Raw genomic sequence first — 19,680 nt, 5'->3', positions numbered from 1 at the left:
GGTAACCGTCACGCACGTCGATGGTTATATGTCCATTTGCTCTTGGATGATTGGTTGATAACACTACGTCAACCTGTACTCCGTTATATCTCAAATGTGGTGTAACCATTTCAAAAAAATGTTTTACAATATACAGCTGCTGCTGGTAATAGTCTTCTCAGCTTGTTAGCAGTATCACACATGGCAAAGTCTGTTAAATGTTTTGTGTATGCGTGGGTATTTGTTTTTGTGTGTGTGTGCGCGCATGTCTGCAGACCCAGTTTGTAGAGAAGAATAATGATGCTCTCCATATGTCCTTGGAGAGCCTGGTGTGTGAGTCCAAGGATAAGTTTGTGAGGGAGCTTTTTGAGAACTCCAACAACAGCAAGGACTCCAAACAAAAGGCTGGCAAACTCAGCTTTATCAGTGTGGGCAACAAATTCAAGGTGAGGAAGGAGACTGTAGCAGCATTTGGTTCTGAGATGTCACTTTGATTTCAAAATACCTTCTTCTAGTTCAAGTTCATTTGTGTAAGTGTTTTTTCAGGTCGCCCAAGTCCAAACAGTGAAAATACATTTTCGGGATGGAAAAACTTTCAGTGTAAAATATTTTTTAAGAATATAATCTTTGAGAACTAAAAATCACCAAAATAAAAGACAGTGAGGGAGAATTGAAAATTAGAAAAACGAATGAATTTATCAGTATGGTTTTATGTTTGAGCAAAAGAACACAGCATTAGCCAGAATAATTGAATTGCAGGAAATTTGCTTTAAAACTGCAACATTTTCTCTCAGCAGCATGGCAAAAGTTGTAGAACTGCAGGAAATGTGCTTTTAAACTGCAAACATTTCTCTCAGCTCCAAGGAGAAATTGTAGATTTGAAGGAAATTTGCAAAGATAGGGGCTTCTAAAGTTGTCTCAAATTCAGACGGGCCCTGCCGTGCCCCAAGTTCCTTTTTGATCCAGAATACGACCCTGGTGTTTAGTTTGTAGTCTAATCATTTTTCCTATTGCTTATTTCAGATGTTTTCTGACACAATGTTAGAGAAAACTGTGTACAATTTCCAACTTTGACCTTTGAAATTCTAACCCCTTTCCTCTCCCTGCCGCTCTCCTTGCCACTCTTCTTTCATCCCTCCTTTCCTGTAGGCCTCTTCCAGTCTCCCACCTCTTTTCCTGAGAAATCCTTCCTTTGTGGAAAAAGTTGGATAAAGTCAGCTAGAGAAAGGGTATGAAAAAGTCAGAAAGCAGCACAGGGCTAAAAGTCAGTCACGAAGAAGTATAGCTTCAGCCAGGGACAGAAGGTAACTTGTCTCACTGTTGATTGTTTCGATAACCCAGTACTGCATCAGCAGATGCGCACACACAGCGCACACACAGCACCCATTGCTGTTTTCCTATCATACTCCTCCTCCACCTGTCTTCCTGTATGGTCTGTTTGTGTGTGGGGATGCTTGAGTTGACGCTTTTATTAATAATTCATCACGTAAGACATGACAAAATTACCTGAGTGTAGCATTGTAGAGAAAAGAACAAGACGGGATCTATTCAGTTTGATTACACACAGGTGTGCTTTTATTAATAAAACATCAAATAACATTAGAAAAGTTAAACAATGTGAGGCAATCTATTGCAATGCAATGCTGTGAGGAAGGGAACATAGCTAAGTTAAAAAATATATATATATTATGTTTTAAAATATTCATCTCTACTATTACCAGTGAAATATTGCCAAGTTGGGTCTTGCATACAGTCATTCTCTTGTGTTGCATAAAAGTATCTACATAGCACAGTTTCAGTAAATGTTTTATATATCTTGCGAAAACATTCAATTTAATTTAGGACTGTTGTAATCAAATCCTATTGAGAACAATGCAAGTGGCTTCTGCAGAATCCTCCTGAGTCATGCATGGATCTTTTTTGTCTTTCTGTGTGCTGATATCCCTCACCTGTCTTACTTTCTATTGGGTACGTCAGCATTATAACTAATGCTCTTTTCAGTTTTAAATGTGCAACGTCAAATATATTCCCAATTTGTTTGTAAGTGCTCCTAAGGACCTTCTTGTGCAGTGTGGTGGGACTCAGACTAAGTATTAAACAAGCTTCTTTTTCTGCCTGCCTTCACAGACCCAGTTGAACATACTGCTAGAGAAGCTTCGCAGCACTGTGAGTATCTGTGTCGCCATATCGGATGTCCTCTCTCTCACACTGGTAGTCAGCAACTGGCCTCAGATCCCATCTGATAGATATGATTTACCTGTCTTTCAAAGGGTTCCAGCTTCATTCGCTGTGTGAAACCCAACTTGAAGATGGTGAGCCACCAGTTTGAAGGAGCCCAGATTCTGTCTCAGCTGCAGTGTTCAGGTATTGGCTAGGAGAGGAAGAACATACTCGCAAAACTATTATTAACACATTCACGGAATAATAAAAAAAAGTTTTAAAAAATGCAGTAGTTCATTATCCGTTATAAAGATTACTACGGACACACACATACACAAACACTATTCTCTCCCCTTTCCTCACCAGGCATGGTGTCAGTGCTGGACTTGATGCAGGGAGGCTTCCCCTCCCGAGCCCCCTTCCATGAGCTCTACAACATGTACAAACAGTACATGCCTGACAAGCTCACACGACTGGACCCCAGGCTCTTCTGCAAGGTGGGTGGCTCCCCCAAGATCAGCATTCCATTTCATATAAACCTTGTATTATTCAGATGTTTATACTCTTAGAAGACTTTGACTGGTGGTTTTTGTTCTTGTTCCTCTGCAGGCTTTGTTCAAAGCGCTGGGGCTGAATGAGAATGACTACAAGTTTGGTTTGACCAGAGTGTTCTTCCGCCCTGGGAAGGTAAGCACTGCTTTCAGCTCTCTTTTTAATGTGCATGATTGTCATACAGGCCAAATGACCTTGAGTAATTCTCTTGATGTCCTGCTTCGTGGTCAGTTTGCGGAGTTTGACCAGATCATGAAGTCGGACCCGGACCACCTGGCAGAGCTGGTGAAGAAGGTCAACCAGTGGCTGGTCGTCAGCCGTTGGAAGAAGGTCCAGTGGTGCTCCCTTTCTGTCATCAAATGTACGTCAACACCCCTGACTCATACTCGCACTGAGCTGGACAATGTACTGTAGAGCAATAGCACTCCTCCTAGTTAACAATAATAATGGATTTAGTTGTTAGGGACCGATACAATGAAAAGTCCCTACATGGGCTTTGAAATGGTGGAAAAGACCAAACTAACTTCTCAAACAAAACAGCCAATATAATGAAAAGGGTTCAAATGATTTCTGCTGAGTCAGGAGTTGTTAAACTTGTCATAACTTTACATCATTTTGGCTCAACTTCTTCACAGGGCAATAGGTTGAGAAATAGTTTTTTCCTCTCCATTTAGTCGAACACTGATTACCACACTCCGGCAGCTGTATTCCACTACCATAGTTCTTATGTTTCACATTTCTATTGCTCGAGGCAATCTTTCACACTAAAAGCAGTTCCTTGAACCATTACCCTCTGTGCCAAGTTATATTGATTTTCCCTCCCATTTAACAAAGTGCAGCACCGGCAGTGCTTATTAGGGTAAAGTATAAAATCAATGATATCACGTTGTAAGCAATAACTGTAGACTGCCTCGGCCCACCAGTTTCCTGCTTTTTTCACCGTCAGGATATCCCATATCTGAGGATATATGCATTGTGATGGCTAGCCGATCTTCCATTTTATTTTCCCCCCAAAATTCAAACTTAATATCTGTATTAAGAGTTGTGTGTGGCTTTATCTCTGTGTGAATTGGCCCAATATCAAGTCAAATCAAATTGTATTGGTCACATACACATGATTAGCAGATGTTAATGCGAGTGTAGCGAAATGCTTGTGCTTCTAGTTCCGACAATGCAGTAATATCTATCAAGTAATCTAACAAATTCACAACTACCTTATACACCCAAATGTAAAGGGATGAATAAGAATATGTACATATAAATATATGGATGGCCGTGCGGCATAGGCAAGATGCAGTAGATGGTATAGAACAGTATATACATATGAGATGAGTAATGTAGGATATGTTGACAATACTATGTTGACTAGATTTGACAATTTATCCCCCCCAGTGAAGGAGAAGATGAAGTATCGTGCCTCTGCCCTTGTTAAGATTCAGAAGACCGTCCGCATGTGGCTCTGTAAGAAGAAACATAAGCCACGGTGGGTGTACACACACACGCACGCACACACACATTATCTTTGTTTAAAAGTGCTTCACACTCTGTGCCTTTTGATGGCTTCTCCACATTCTGCAGTTAGAAGTTGAAATCAATCTGGAGAGCTCAGCCGTGACTCGTGGCCGTCTGTCACCGTATTGCATTTGGAAAATATATATTGCTTTGGTGAATGCATCCATCCGGGTGATGGCTTTTTGAATTGTTTTGTTATCATGGTATTCTGACTGTACGTGTGTATGTGCACATGCGAGCGGGCTCACACTTACGTGTGTGTGCGTGGGCTCATACGGACACAGCGTCGACGGCATGGTGAAGGTGCGTAACCTGAAGATGCGTATGGAACGCTTCAACGAGGTGGTGGGCGCTCTGAAGGAGGGCAAGCAGGAGATGGCCCAGCAGGTCCAGGAGCTGGGGGCCTCCATCGACACCTTCATGGCCAATATCAAGGTGAGGAGGGCTCTCCTAGGCACAGATCTAGGATCAGCTTCCCCTGCCCCATTCCTAACCTTAAAGGTCCAATGCAGCTGTTTTTATCTCAATGTCAAATCATTTCTGGCTAACAATTAAGTACATTACTGTGATTTAGTTTTCAATTAAAATGGTCAAAAATAAACAAAAATAGCTTCTTAGCAAAATTCAAGAATTTATCTAGGACTGTTTGGGAGTTATCTGAGTGAGGATAACTGAAAACTAGCTGTTATTGGCAGAGAGGCTTTTCTTCTGATGATGTCACCAGGCAGGCTGAAATGTCAGACGGTCTTTTCAAACACTCTTATACTGAAAGGGCATTAGCATAATTGTCACAATTTCACATTATTATTTCAACCTCATAGTGTGTAAATGCATATAAAGCACAGGAAAATCACGTTTTTGGTCTGTACTAGGACTTTAACCATTAGTGGGGCAAATATAAAACGGACCCAGCGTCTATGGCAGGGATCATCAACTAGATTCAGCTGCAGAACAATTTTTTTCTTGAGTGGATGGTCAGGGGGCCAGAACATAATTACAAATCATTTGTAGACTGCAAATTGACCACAAGAAGCCCAAAGAGATATTTGCCTAAAACATCATTTCAAACCTTGCTTAATTTGTATACACATATCACTCTATTATGCGTGGGAATACTTTGCAACCGATTTCCAAAATTAAATAACTTGGAGCTGATTTGCTTGTGTTTTTACAAACTTTTATGTCGAACAATATTTTTGGGGGAAATTGCTCAGTAAACTTCAAATAAAATCACCCACGGGCCAAATTCAGCCTGTGGGCCTCTAGTTTGGGAACACTGGTCTAGGGCCATCTTCACCCTACACCGAGGAGGCCAGGGTGACTCGGGTGCATTCGTAAATTAGTTCTGGCTATCTGCTCTGATTTCAGATCACTCTTGTCTGAGTGTGCCAGAGAACAGAATAACTGCTGAATTTACGAACGCTCAACACCCTGTTGAATATGGCCGGTGTCAGTGTAAACCTTGGCAAAAAATCGTAATTAAATTGTTGCCAGCAGCACAGTTAGTCACCAACGCTCTGGATAACATGAGAACAGCCTAACCAGCTCTGCTCGGGTAAGAAAAATGGCCAGAGTGTGGTGTTCTCTCATTTGTCTGGAAGTAGCTAGCAAGCTAGCTAACTTTAGCCAGTTAGCTTGGGTGCTTGACTGCGTTGTGAGGTCAGAACGCTCGGATCAACCCTACTCCTCGGCCAGATCGTCCAGTATGTGCTCTGAATGCTCCGAGAGCGAAACGCTCTGAAATTACGAACGGACAATCTGACAACGCTCTGAATTTACGAGAGTGAATTTACGAACACACCCTCATATGTCTTAACTTTCTAATCTAATCCCGCTGTTCACATCGCATCTCTCTTATCTCATTTCATCTCCCTGTCATCTCGTCAGGAAGCCATTTCCTGGGGTTGTTTTGATCTGTAATCCTTTAATATGGCTAAATATGGTAAGGGTTCTCCCCTCTATTCTTCTGCTATAAACACCAGTCTGTATATGGTAAGGGATTTGTATTGATTATGGATCCCCATTAGCAGCTACTCTTCCTGGGATCCGGCAAAACTAAGGCAGTTATACAATTTTTAAAAACATTACAATACATTCATAACCGATTTCACATCACTCTAAGTGTGTGCCCTCAGGCCCCTACTCCACAACCACATATCTACAGCACAAAATCGTGTGTGTGTGTGTAGTGCTTATGTTATCGTGTGTGTTTGTTGCTTTACAGTCCTCGCTGTTCCATAAGGTGTATTTTTATCTGTTTTTTAAATCTGATTCTAGTGCTTGCATCAGTTATCTGATGTGGAATAGAATTCCAAGTAGTCATGGCTCTATGTGGTACAGTGCGCTTCCCATAGTCTGCTATGGACTTGGGGACTGTGAAGAGACCTCTGGTGGCATGTGGTTCAAATTATTTCTCAAATGAGTTGCCAAACTTTACATCATTTTGGCTGTATTTCGTCAGGGAAAGAGGTTGAGAAATACTGTGTTTTTCCAGTTTAATCGAACACTCCCCTCTCCCTGTGCTAGAAACTCCAGTCTCCACTCGGGAGACTAAATGACAGGCATCCGAGCAGAACATTTTTCACATGAGCAAATGTCTCTAGTCTCCTCTCTTTCTCTCCCTCCCTTGCTCCCTAGTTCAGTCACCTCTGTGTGTCTGCCCGACCCTGCGCTCCTCTGTTAGCCCATTGGCATCTGCTCTGTGTTCACCAGCGCTCGATGCTATTCCTAGTACATTATGACGCACCTAGTGTTGCATCGCTAAGGGCCTAGCGTAGCATCGCTAGCTGAATTATACAATAGTCATAAACAAGTCAGCTTGTCATTTCCCATTGTGGTGTATGTCTGAACCACGTCAGGGAAATCAATCCACCCTATACCCCCCACCGACAGACAGGGTGTGACTCCGAGGTGACCAGGGCAGCAGTGGTAGCAGTGGTGGTGGTGCTCTCAGTCGATGTCTCTCTGGTTAGCTTATTGAATAGATCGTGAGGGTGTCACAACCCTAAACAGACAAGGGGATTTCTGCCAGGCCCACTGCGGAGGGATGCCCCTCTCACTTCCTGGAATCGGACAGTTTTAATTACACCACTTATATAGGAAACAAGGATTAAATGAGAAAAAGTTCAATTAAATGAGATTCTGGGATATTTGGAATTGGATGTTACTTTTAGCATATTCCCCATACACTGAAAAGACTCTCATATGCCTGTGTTAAAGTCGGTGCGCTCCTGTGTCTGCAGCAGTGCTAATGGGGATGGTAGTAGCACATATTGGGAATCATAACCAACGATTAACAAAGTTTAGTCTACGAAGGCATATGTTGTCTACATTGTATTCAGACCCCTTGACATTTTTAACATTTTGTTACGTTACAGCCTTATTCTAAAATTGATGAAATATTTTTTTTTACATCAATCTACACACAATACCCGATAATGACAAGGCAAAAACAGATTTTTAGAAATTTAAAAAATGTTTTTTTTAAATATCATATTTACTTAAGTATTCAGACCCTTTACTCAGTACTTTGTTGAAGCACCTTTGGCAGTGATTACAGTCTCGAGTTTTCTTGGGTATGACGCTATAAGCTTGGCGCACATGTATTTGGGGAGTTTCTCCCATTTATTCTCTGCAGATCCTCTCAAAGCTTTGTCAGGTTGGATGGGGAGCATCACTGCACAGCTATTTTCAGGACTCTCCAGAAATGTTAGATCGGGTACAAGTCCGGGCTCTGGCTGGGCCACTCAAGGACATTCAGAGACTTGTCCCGAAGCCACTCCTGCGTTGTCTTGGCTGTTTGCTTAGGGTTGTTGTCCTGTTGGAAGATGAACCTTCACCCCAGTCTGAGGTTCTGGCCAAAGAGTTCAATCTTGGTTTCATCAGACCAGAGAATCTTGTTTCACATGCTCTGGAAGTCCTTTAGGTGCCTTTTTGCAAACTCCAAGCGAGCTGTCATGTGCCTTTTACTGAGGATTTTTTATTTAATCCATTTTAGAATAAGGCTGTAACGTAACAAAATGTGGAAAAAGTAAACTGGTCTGAATACTTTCAAAATGCACTGTATATGTTTATAATATTAACCATGACATACTGTATGACAGACAAGTACAAATAATTCAGGTTTTAGCCTATTGTTTTTTGTTGTTGTAATAGGCCTATGACACCACTCCTATGACCTTTGACCTATGCCCCCTCCTATAGGCCACAGTGATGACCCGAAAGGAGATTGACCAGGAGTACCAGGTGCTGGTGAAGAGCTCGGAGCAGCTGCTCTCCTCCATGCAGAAGAAGAAGCAGGAGGAAGACGAGATGGAAAGGCTGCGGCGCATCGAAGAGGAGATGGAAAGAGAGAGGAAGAGGAGGGAGGAGGACGACCAGCAACGGCAGCAGGAGGAGAACGACAGAAAGAAGTAAGGGGGCGATCGAAACATAAATGGGCTAGCACTGGGGTGGGCTATTTTGGTAGTGGAGGTCTTTTGGATCTAGTGTGTTAGTGCGGGGCCAGAATAAAAGCCTGCACAGGTGCACCAAAGCAGCACTTCATATTTTGGTTGAAGTCATTGGCATGATGACCTCTCAATTTTAAAGAAACCCCCAACCGGATATGTCCAGAGTTGATGCTATGAGACTGAGCTTGTACATGGTTCATGGTTTGATGATGTCATTGAGAACATTGATCAGGCAGGAGGCATGTCCATCTGTGATCTAAAGTAACATGGCGCTTTGCCATATAAGAGCATTAACCACGTCTGTCGTCCCTGCTCCCTCTCATTAGGAAATCGGAGATGGAGCATAAGAGGAAGCAGGAGGAGGAGGAGAGGAAGAGGAGGGAGGAAGAAAAGAAGATTATGCAGGTTTGTGACCCTACTGAAGGTCCCTTTTTGTGGAAAAGGAGAGCTTTGTTACCCTTCTCCTCCTACAAGACACTCCAAACACTGCCCACTTTATCATATATTGACCATTTTGCCTGATAGTAGACTGTGGTCTCTTACCATGGAGCAGCCTGTAGTCTCTTACCATGGAGCAGCCTGTAGTCTCTTACCATGGAGCAGCCTGTAGTCTCTTACCATGGAGCAGCCTGTAGTCTCTTACCATGGAGCAGCCTGTAGTCTCTTACCATGGAGCAGCCTGTAGTCTCTTACCATGGAGCAGCCTGTAGTCTCTTACCATGGAGCAGCCTGTAGTCTCTTACCATGGAGCAGCCTGTAGTCTCTTACCATGGAGCAGCCTGTAGTCTCTTACTATAGAGCAGCAATGGATTGATTTTTTTACCAGTCATGTTTGTTATACTGATATCTCTACAAATTTAATCTGTATATATGTAAGTATATATTTTTTCTTCCAACCTAATAAGATATATGCATGCCATTTAGCAGACACTTTTATCCAAAGTGACTTAGTCATGAGAATCGAACCCACAACCCTGGCTTTGCAAGCACCATGATCTACCAACTGAGCTACACTACTGTTCCCGCTGAGTGAAAGTCATTTGCTCCCCCGTCTCACAGGGAGACTGCCAGGGTCTTGGCATTCGTCAGATTCCCCAGTGGGTCATCCCTTGATCACTCCTGCTGACTTTCTCCTTCCCAGACCTACCTTGCTCCCTCTAGACTGAGTCCTCTGCTTTCCACACTGCCCTCCATTACCATTTGCCAGTTTGCTTATTTTCTTCTCCAGTTTGCTTATTTTCTTCTCTGTCCTACCTTGTATTCCCCCTCCTGTCCTCTCCTACCCTGTATTCCCCCTCCTGACCTCTTCTGCCCTGTATTACCCCTCCTGTCCTCTTCTGCCCTGTATTCTCCCTCATGTTCTTTTCTGCCCTGTATTCCCCCTCCTGTCCTCTTCTGCCCTGTATTCCCCCTCCTGTCCTCTTCTGCCCTGTATTCCCCCTCCTGTCCTCTTCTGCCCTGTATTCCCCCTCCTGTCCTCTTCTGCCCTGTATTCCCCCTCCTGTCCTCTTCTGCCCTGTATTCCCCCTCCTGTCCTCTTCTGCCCTGTATTCCCCCTCCTGTCCTCTTCTGCCCTGTATTCCCCCTCCTGTCCTCTTCTGCCCTGTATTCCCCCTCCTGTCCTCTTCTGCCCTGTATTCCCCCTCCTGTCCTCTTCTGCCCTGTATTTCCCCTTCTGTCCTCTTCTGCCCTGTATTTCCCCTCCTGTCCTCTTCTGCCCTGTATTCCTCCTCCTGTCCTCTTCTGCCCTGTATTACCCCTCTTGTCTTCTCCTACCCTGTATTCCCATTCTCTACTTTTCTCTTCCTCTGGCCCTCTTCCTACCTTCATCCCCCTTTTCTTCTGTCTTGTATTGCCATATGCTGTTCCCTCTTTCTCTCCTCTGCCCTCTATTCCCAGCCTCTGGCCCCCTTTTCCCCCTCTCTTTTTTTCCCTTTTCCTCTCATTCTTCTTCTGTTCTCAACTCTCCATCTCCATCAATCCTTTTCTTTCCTCATTTATCACATTTTTTTAACACGGGACACCGATCCCGTGTTAAAACATTGTGTTTCCCTCTCAATCACACTTTGTTTTTATAGGAAAACCACTAAATTTGATTTTCTAAGTTAACAACAATGCTTAAACCACATCAGGAGACCACTTTTGACATCTGGGAGAAAAATGTATTTTTGGTGGACACAAAGTACAGGAGGATGGCTGGGCAGTGGTCCGAAAGGGGGCTAGGCCCCCCATCCGGAAGTTGGAGAATGCGTTTTTCAAAACCTGAAACAACTTTTCCAGAGCCATAATCATTATGCTGTATCTTCCTTTTTTTAAATAAACTAAATGTGCTTCTATGCATCTCTGTAAAATCTGGGTAAAAGATTAAAAGGAATGTGAGTGTTACTAACTACATATAGTAATTGCTTGCTTTTCTAAAGTCTACCAACCTTGCCAGCAGGCATGCCAACTAAAATAGTTAAATAATCTAGCTACTCTGACTTGATTGATAGCCTGAAATGGCTTCTTGGTAGCTAGTTATGAGGTTGGGAGATACAATATATATACAAAAATATGTGGACACCCCTTCAAATTAGTGGATTCGGCTATTTCAGTCACACCTGTTGCTGACAGGTGTATAAAATCGAGCACACAGCCATGCAATCTACATAGACAAACATTGGCAGTAGAATGCCCTTACTGAAGAGCTCAGTGACTTTCAACGTGGCATCCTTTCCAACAAGTCAGTTCATCACATTTCTGCCCTCCTAGAGCAGCCCCGGTCAACTGTAAGTGCTGTTGTTGTGAAGTGGAAATGTCTAGGAGCAACATCAACTCAGCTGCGAAGTGGTAGACCACACAAGCTCACAGAATGTGACCGCTGAAGCGTGTAGCGAGTAAAAATCGTTTGTCAGTTGCAACACTCACTACCGAGTTCCAAACTGCCTCTGGAAGCAACATCAGCACAATAACTGTTCGTCAGCAGCTTCATGAAATAGGTTTCCATGGCCGAGCAGCCACACAAGCCTAAGATCATCATGTGCAATGCTAAGCGTCGGCTGGAGTGGTGTAAAGCTCGCCGCCATTGGACTCTGGAGCAGTGGAAACGCGTTCTCTGGAGTGATGAATCACGCTTCACCATCTGGCAGTCCGATGGACGAATCTGGGTTTGGCAGAGCCAGGAGAAAACTACCTGCCCGGATGCGTAGTGCCAACTGTAACATTTAGTGGAGGAAGAATAATAATCTGGCTGTTTTCCATATTTCGGGCTAGGCCCCTTAGTTGCAGTGAAGGGAAATCTTAACGTTACAGCATACAATGACATTCTAGACGATTCTGTGCTTGCAAATTTGTGGAAACAGTTTGGGGAAGACCCTTTGCTGTTTCAGCATGACAATGCCCTTGGGCACAAATCGAGGTCCATACAGAAATGGTTTGTCAAGATCGGTGTGTAAAAACTTGACTGGCCTACGCCGACTGCTTGCCAGGCCTAATTGCCCAACATCAGTGCCCGACCTCACTAATGCTATGGGCAAAACTCCTCACCACGAGACGAGAGTCACTCACTTTAAAGTCACTGTCTGGCAATGCCCGACATCCTAGAAAATCCTTTGGTTTACTTGTCCCAATTCGTTACCATGGATATATAACCATGTTGCATGATTTCTGAATGGCAAAGGGATATAGGAGATCAACTTTATTCAGTCTATATTCAGTCAGTTAGGCATATTTTATAAACTAGTCAACTCTTGCTGTTCAGTTGTCAATCAAAGCACAGTAAATGGCCTACTATGCGCCACGACTCTGTGTGGTTGGCTATGTGAAACACTCAAAAGAAAATGTATGTATCAGAAAACAATAGTTAGGCCAAGTTGTGGATTTCCTCGTTACCACTTAGGGTGAATTCGGAAGTAAGTGGAGCACTTTTTGCATTTCCGTCCTCTGTATCCTCTTTCAACATCTATCCAACATATTAGCCCAACACATTATACATTTCTGAAATCCTCAACATGTTTCCTAATTACACAAAAAGGACAAATGTTGATATCATATTCACAGCATGCATGACACACCCAATTGTGTACACTGAGCCAAAACCATATTTTCATTTCGCATTAGGTCTACAGGAACAGCAAGTTAAATATTATAGTTCTGCTTGCTGCAGGATAACAGTTCTACAAGAAACAGAGGCCTGCCTAGTCTAAGTATACTGGATCTCTTTCATCCATTGGAAATGTCTATAAGACTGTCCTACTTTAGCTAGCTATGGTTGATAAAGCGGGACAAAGAAAATTATAACATTTTAACATAATATTGGCAACTTTTTATTTATTTTGATGCACCAGTACATGGTATTTACATTTACATCACAGTTTTGCACAGTGCATTATTTATCAAATCAAATCAAATTTATTTCAAATGCCCTTCTTACATCAGCTGATATCTCAAAGTGCTGTACAGAAACCCAGCCTAAAACCCCAAACAGCAAGTAATGCAGGTGTAGAAGCACGGTGGCTAGGAAAAACTCCCTAGAAAGGCCAAAACCTCGGAAGAAACCTAGAGAGGAACCAGGCTATGAGGGGTGGCCAGTCCTCTTCTGGCTCTGCTGGGTGGAGATTATAACAGAACATGGCCAAGATGTTCAAATGTTCATAAATGACCAGCATGGTCAAATAATAATAATCACAATAGTTGTTGAGGGTGAAACAAGTCAGCACCTTGAGTAAATGTCAGTTGGCTTTTTCATAGCCGATCATTGAGAGTATCTCTACCGCTCCTGCTGTCTCTAGAGAGTTGAAAACAGCAGGTCTGGGACAGGTAGCACGTCCGGTGAACAGGTCAGGGTTCCATAGCCGCAGGCAGAACAGTTGAAACTGGAGCAGCAGCATGGCCAGGTGGACTGGGGACAGCAAGGAGTCATCATGCCAGGTAGTCCTGAGGCATGGTCCTAGGGCTCAGGTCCTCCGAGAGAGAAAGAGAGAATTAGAGAGAGCATACTTAAATTCACACAGGACACCGGATAAGACAGGAGAAATACTCCAGATATAACAGACTGACCCTAGCCCCCCGACACATAAACTACAGCAGCATAAATACTGGAGGCTGAGCCAGGAGGGGTCAGGAGACACTGCGGCCCCATCCGATGATATGGCCGTTTTATGACCGTTTATGACCGTTTTATAACCTTAACATCAAAATAGAAAAAAGTATTCTTCGCAGGGTGAGCTCCCTGTTAGAAGCTTGCTCTGCCCCCCTTAATGTCACACGAGTGAAGTGATATGATTTTGATCATGTGGTTCCTCTGCAAGGGCTTAGTGACAATAGTTTTGATTTTCACTTGTTAGACCAAGGAATAAACACGGATTAAGCTTTCCCAGTTTTTATATGATGGCCCACTTTTTTCTGAATTCAGCTATGTTACATGGGATGTGCTAATCCACAAGCATCATGCTCTCTCCCTCCTCCGTGTAAAGAAATTAGACTGCAACCAGAGATCTGTATGACGAGATGCTAATGTCTCCACACTAACAATGGGAGTCGTTGTCCCAAAAGCGGGAAGGCAGGCGACAATTTTGGGTCCAAAATAAGGGTCCAAAATTAGCCATCCCCTCGAATGACGCAATGTCAGTCGCACTCCATACTGCTTTTTCCCACGTGGACAAAAGGAACACCTATGTGAGAATGCTGTTCATTGACTACAGCTTAGCGTTCAACACCATAGTGCCCTCAAAGCTCATCACTAAGCTAAGGATCCTGGGACTAAACATCTCCATCTGCAACTGGATCCTGGTCTTCCTGACGAGCCGCCCCCAGGTGGTAAGGGTAGGCAACAACACATCTGCTACGTTGATCGTCAACACTGGGGCCCCTCAGGGGTGCGTGCTCACGCCCCTCCTGTACTCCCTGTTCACCAACGACTGTGTGGCCAAGCACAACTTCAACACCATCAATAAGTTTGCAGATTACACAACAGTGGTAGGCCTGATCACCGACAACAATGAGACAGCCTATAGGGAGGAGGTCAGAGACCTGGCAGTGTGGTGCCAGGACAACAACCTCTCCCTCAATGTGAGTAAGACAAAGGATCTGACCATGGACTATAGGAAAAGGCGAGCCGAACAAGCCCCCATTAACGTTGATGGGGCTGAAGTGGAGCGGGTCGAGAGTTTCAAGTTCCTTGGTGTCCACATCGCCAACAAACTATCATGGTCCAAACACACCAAGACAGTTGTGAAGAGAGCACGACAACAACTTTCCACCCTCAAGAGACTGAAAAGATTTTGCATGGGTCCCCAGATCCACAAAACATAATACAGCTTCACCATTTAGAGCATCCTGACCGGTTGCATCACCGCCTGGTATGGCAACTGCTCGGCATTTGACCGTAAGGCGCTACGGAGGGTAGTGCATACGGCCCAGTAAATCAATGGGGCCAAGCTTCCTGACATCCAGGACCTATATACTAGGTGGTGTCAGAGAAAGGCCCCAAACATTGTCAGACTCCAGTCACCCAAGTCATAGGCAAGCGGTACCGGAACGCCAAGTCTAGGACCACAAAAGGCTCCTTAACAGCTTCTGCCATAAAACGACTGAACAATTAATCAAAGGTCATACTGCCTATTTACATCCCCCCCCCATTGTTTTTACGCTACTCGCTGTTTATTATCTATGCATAGTCACTATGCTTTACCCCCGCACATTGACTCGGTACCGGTACCCCCTGTATATAGCCTCGTTATTGTAATGTAATTTTCTTGTGTTATTTTTAGATTATTTATTTTTTACATTAGTTAAGAAAATATTTACTAACTCTATTTCTTGAACTGCATTGTTGGTTAAGGGCTTGTAAGTAAGCATTTCACAGTAAGGTATTCGGCGCATGTGACAAATACAATTTCATTTGGAGCCTATCCTATCAACAGATCGCTCGAAGATGCATATCGTTCATTATAGCGAGAGCGGGCACGACGGACTAACCAATTAAAACTTTTAAATTAAAAGTAGCCTAGTTACTGTAATATGAAGTGGAAAATGTATCTCTCTCGCTCTCTCTCTCGCCAGTTTTCTATTTTCTTGCTCTACTGTTCTCTAGTCCCTACAATCCTGTTCTCTCCCTCTCAACCCACCAGCCCTCCCTTTTTTTCCTGCAATCCTGTTTTTATTTAACTAGGCAAGTCAGTGAAGAACAAATTCTTATTTACAATGACGGCCACACCCGGACGATGCTTGGCCAATTGTGCGCCGCCCTATGGGACTCCCAATCACGGCCAGTTGTGATACAGCCTGGATTCGAACCAGGGTGTCTGTAGTGACACCTCTAGCATTGAGATGCAGTGCCTTAGACTGCTGGAGCCCCTCAACCCACCAGCCCTTCCTTTTTCCCTGCCCTCCTATTCTTTCCCTCTCCACCCCCTTTTGCGTCTTCCTCTACCCTCCTATTATCGCCTTGGTGATTCTCTCCTGGAGGTCACCACCACTACACTGTCTCTAATCTACCAGGGGTAAAGGCCCAGGCCTGATAAAACCTCTCCTGCTAGTCTAGGAGTCCTAGGAGTACTGACGCTAGGTCAATGAATGCACCTCAAGCAGAAGCACTCATGTCTGCTCTTTTCAGCTCAACCCAGCCCAGCATTGATATTCACATATCTGTTGCCTTTAGCAGTCCGTTTCACACACAAAGCTTTCATCAGTTATGAGTTTCTGAAGCCTCTCTCTTACGTCCACAAGAGCCTTAGCTCAACCTACCTCAAAGGTTTCCTCTGCAACTTCTCAGAATTTGTCTAGAACAGCAAAAATCTGTTTCTCCCTCTCCAGCTTTCTTTGCTGCCTACCTAGACAGCCCTCCGATAAACAGCGAGCTATTAAACAGCCCTCCGATAAACAGCCCTCCAACTTCCTCATAACGTCTTAAGAGTTCCCACTGACCTTTAGTCTCTGATGAAGTTGTTTTTGCGGTTGTCTGCTGAGTGCTCTTCTGTCTGCTGGGTGCTCTTCTGTCTGCTGGGTGCTCTTCTGTCTGCTGGGTGCTCTTCTGTCTGCTGGGTGCTCTTCTGCGTCGTCTAGATGCGAAATCACAGGGAGAGACTCATTAGCAGCTGCTACAACCAGGATAATATATCTAATCAGGCCTTACCACACAGCAGGCCATGTTATTGTTCTCCTCCTGCCACTCAGGGCTAATCGAGGCTCCATCGCTCCCCAGGACAGAGACTGATGGGGTAGAGTTGGCCCGGCACAGCCCCTCAGCCCCTGGCCCTGCTCTAATGTCTGGCTACAGAGGTCTCTGAATTTCTCCCCTGAAAAGTGTGAGAAGAACAACATCCGAGTTGTGTTTACTGGCTGTGTTTGAAGATTAAAAGTGGCGTGTTCGGTCAATCACTATGAAAATGTGAATCTATGGCATTTAATAAATACTCTTCCTAACTTTTTAAATTTCAACTTTTTGAAAGTCGAGGCCTAGTGATAATGATAGTCTATTCTTTGCTCTAGTGATGCTTCACATCAATAACGGTTTTCATATAGGGATTGTATGCCCTGTAGATGAACGACTCATGATGATGCGATGGAGATGTTGAGAATTATGATGCAGTGACGATGATGAACGTGTGTTTGTGTTCAGGTGGAGATGGACATCCAGATAGCGCTGGAGCGGGAGCAGGACGTCCAGCGATCGGCCTTGTTGGAGCAGGAGAGGAGAGACAGAGAGCTGGCCATGAGGATCGCCCAGAGTGAAGCCGATCTCATCAACGACGAGGCCCAGATGGACCCCAGTCTTCGCAGGTACACATATAGATGGACAGATAAGTGGGTATTTCTGTATGTTAGTATGATTATATTGTCATGTGTCAATACTCAAGCCCTAGATTAGGATTTTACAGGGCCTCACCAAGGTTGTTGTTTAACCCAGAAATGTTTTAATAGGAGCTGAAAGGATTCAACACGTCAAATAAAAATAGCTGTTGTATTTCTTAGGTCCATAAGGAGACTACGCCTGTCCACTGCATGCATATGTAACCTCTTTTCTCCTCCTCTTGTTCTCCCCTCTCCCAGCAATGGGTCTTTCTCAGGTCTCTATCCAAACACAGTGAGAGTCATGTAAGACATTAGCCAACAGCTTAGCCTCCTGCTTCCTTCCAGTAACCTAACACAACCCATTAATCCTCCATTTCAACCTCATCTAATCTTTCATCAACCTAGATCCAGGATTATACCAATCCATGCAAAGCCATCATAAACAATACGCTAATTATCTAATTCTTCACATTGGATAGAACCAAATTACACTGCGTTCCAGTCATGATTCAATCCGCCATTGTGTTCCCCGCCCAGGGCATGAATAAACAGGGCCAGGGGATAAGCACGTCTGATAATTAGCCTGTCGCAAACATATGACCATGACCACTGTGTGCCAAATCTAAACAGGAATGTATAATAGGTCATTCCAATCAGCTTCTGATGGTTTTTCTGTTGCCCCAGTCTAATCATACCATATCCTCTGGTTGCAGTGCTGATGGACATCAACATCTCCAGGCATTCACAATGTATATTCTATGGCTTTTTTCATACATTGTATTTGTTCTTATTGACATGGAAAACATGTATTTTCCATTCCTATTGTATCTTTGATAGCTAGCTTTGCACAATTACTTGAACAAACACACAATGCTCATTCCCCTCTAAACTAATCAACTACACAGTTGAGATGTACTGTAGAACTAACTCCTAACCACCGTTGGTGACAGGACTTAATAACTAGTTAGTACTCAGTCTTAACACTCCAGTAATGATATCAGTAGCACCTACCGTCATAGAGATGATAGGTTTAGTCATGGTTAGTTACAGTTGGAACAGAGTAGTATCTGTGTTTCCTGAACACCTGACCTACAGGTTACCTGTTCGCTCATCAGGTGACTTCTTCACGACTGCTCACTGAGGGATACAGTTAAGCATCTTCCACCGCTCACAGGTGTCAACACAGTGTGAGACTGTCACAACATGCGCTGACATCACGTATCAGATGGCTGCACACACAGCTCTTAGTGGAAGCCTCCCTGGTCTCCGTGACTAATGGGGAATACTATTACAGATACAGGTGAAACACCAACATAGTGTATTTTAATAGGGCGAACAGCTTCAATGTGCCTTGTTATACAAGTGTATAGAACTCTTTTGGAGGGATGCGACACCAAGATATGTTGTGTGCTTTGTTGATGGTGGTGGAAAATGCTGTCTCAGGCGTCAGTCCAGAATCTTCCATAAGTGTTCTATTGGGTTAAAATCTGGTGACTGAGACACACACGCACATTTTAAACCCCCTATGCTCCTTTGAGACCCCTCTTTCAAAGTCACTGAGATCATGGTAGCCAAAACAATTGGCAACTGGGCATTTTTATACATGACCCTAAGCATGATGGGATGTTAATTGCTTAATTAACTCAGGAACCACACGTCTGTTGAAGCACCTGCTTGCAATAGGTCGTTATCAATAAAACGTCACCATTTTGCATGGAATAATAAAAAATATATATCTGACTATGCTCATTAAGAGGTGATGAAAATAAAACCAAATATTTATAAAATTAAACTCCTATGAAAATGGCACGTAGTTATCAATGGTTTTAGTGGAGCTGGGGTCTTCTTGCCCCCCAGCAGCCAAATTGAACGCTCTGCACCATATTGTGACGTTTTATTGATAACAACCTATGTACTTTGTATCCCTCATTTACTCAATTGTTTCCTTTATTTTGGCAGTTACCTGTGTATGAATATGTATGATTCAGAGACAATGTTCAGTAATTTTTGTACACTGGTATTATTGTGTTTATAGGGAGGAAATGGCCCTGGAAATGTCAACTTCTGGCTTGGTGGTAATGGCGATAAATGGTTTGTTGCCAGATACACAATCACCAGAATCACCCAAATTAATCAAACAAATAATTTCCGAAAATCATTGTTTTGTTCATTATAAAATAGTTTAAAATCCTAGTGAGCAATGGGAAATGAAGACATTTTTGCCAAGGGTGTTATCTTGTTAAATGTATTGTAT

At 43.6% G+C, this 19,680-nt stretch overlaps 1 protein-coding gene across 3 annotated transcripts in view; it reads left to right on the top strand.

Annotated features, from left to right (window-relative positions):
* The window catches only part of LOC106565365 (unconventional myosin-VI), a 122,284-nt gene that overhangs the window by 84,412 nt on the left and 18,192 nt on the right, over window positions 1-19,680 (top strand). Inside the window, exons 17-29 of one of the 3 annotated variants that reach the window (XM_014132431.2) lie at window position 1; window positions 255-425; window positions 2,107-2,145; window positions 2,250-2,343; window positions 2,506-2,636; window positions 2,749-2,826; window positions 2,923-3,052; window positions 4,084-4,174; window positions 4,488-4,638; window positions 8,407-8,615; window positions 8,981-9,059; window positions 17,254-17,414; window positions 17,685-17,729. The exon at window position 1 is cut by the window's left edge and continues 95 nt beyond it. In XM_014132431.2, the coding sequence (XP_013987906.2) occupies window position 1; window positions 255-425; window positions 2,107-2,145; window positions 2,250-2,343; window positions 2,506-2,636; window positions 2,749-2,826; window positions 2,923-3,052; window positions 4,084-4,174; window positions 4,488-4,638; window positions 8,407-8,615; window positions 8,981-9,059; window positions 17,254-17,414; window positions 17,685-17,729 (1,380 nt within the window). Of the gene's footprint in view, window positions 2-254; window positions 426-1,128; window positions 1,284-2,106; window positions 2,146-2,249; window positions 2,344-2,505; window positions 2,637-2,748; window positions 2,827-2,922; window positions 3,053-4,083; window positions 4,175-4,487; window positions 4,639-8,406; window positions 8,616-8,980; window positions 9,060-17,253; window positions 17,415-17,684; window positions 17,730-19,680 lie in introns of those variants that run through there. The other 2 variants (XM_014132524.2, XR_006769073.1) reach the window with 2 other exon arrangements.

Source organism: Salmo salar, chromosome ssa01, assembly GCF_905237065.1.
Source record: "Salmo salar chromosome ssa01, Ssal_v3.1, whole genome shotgun sequence".
Taxonomy (NCBI): domain Eukaryota; kingdom Metazoa; phylum Chordata; class Actinopteri; order Salmoniformes; family Salmonidae; genus Salmo; species Salmo salar.
The sequence above is the reverse complement of the archived record's forward strand: the minus strand, read 5'-3'. Positions and strand labels throughout refer to the sequence as shown.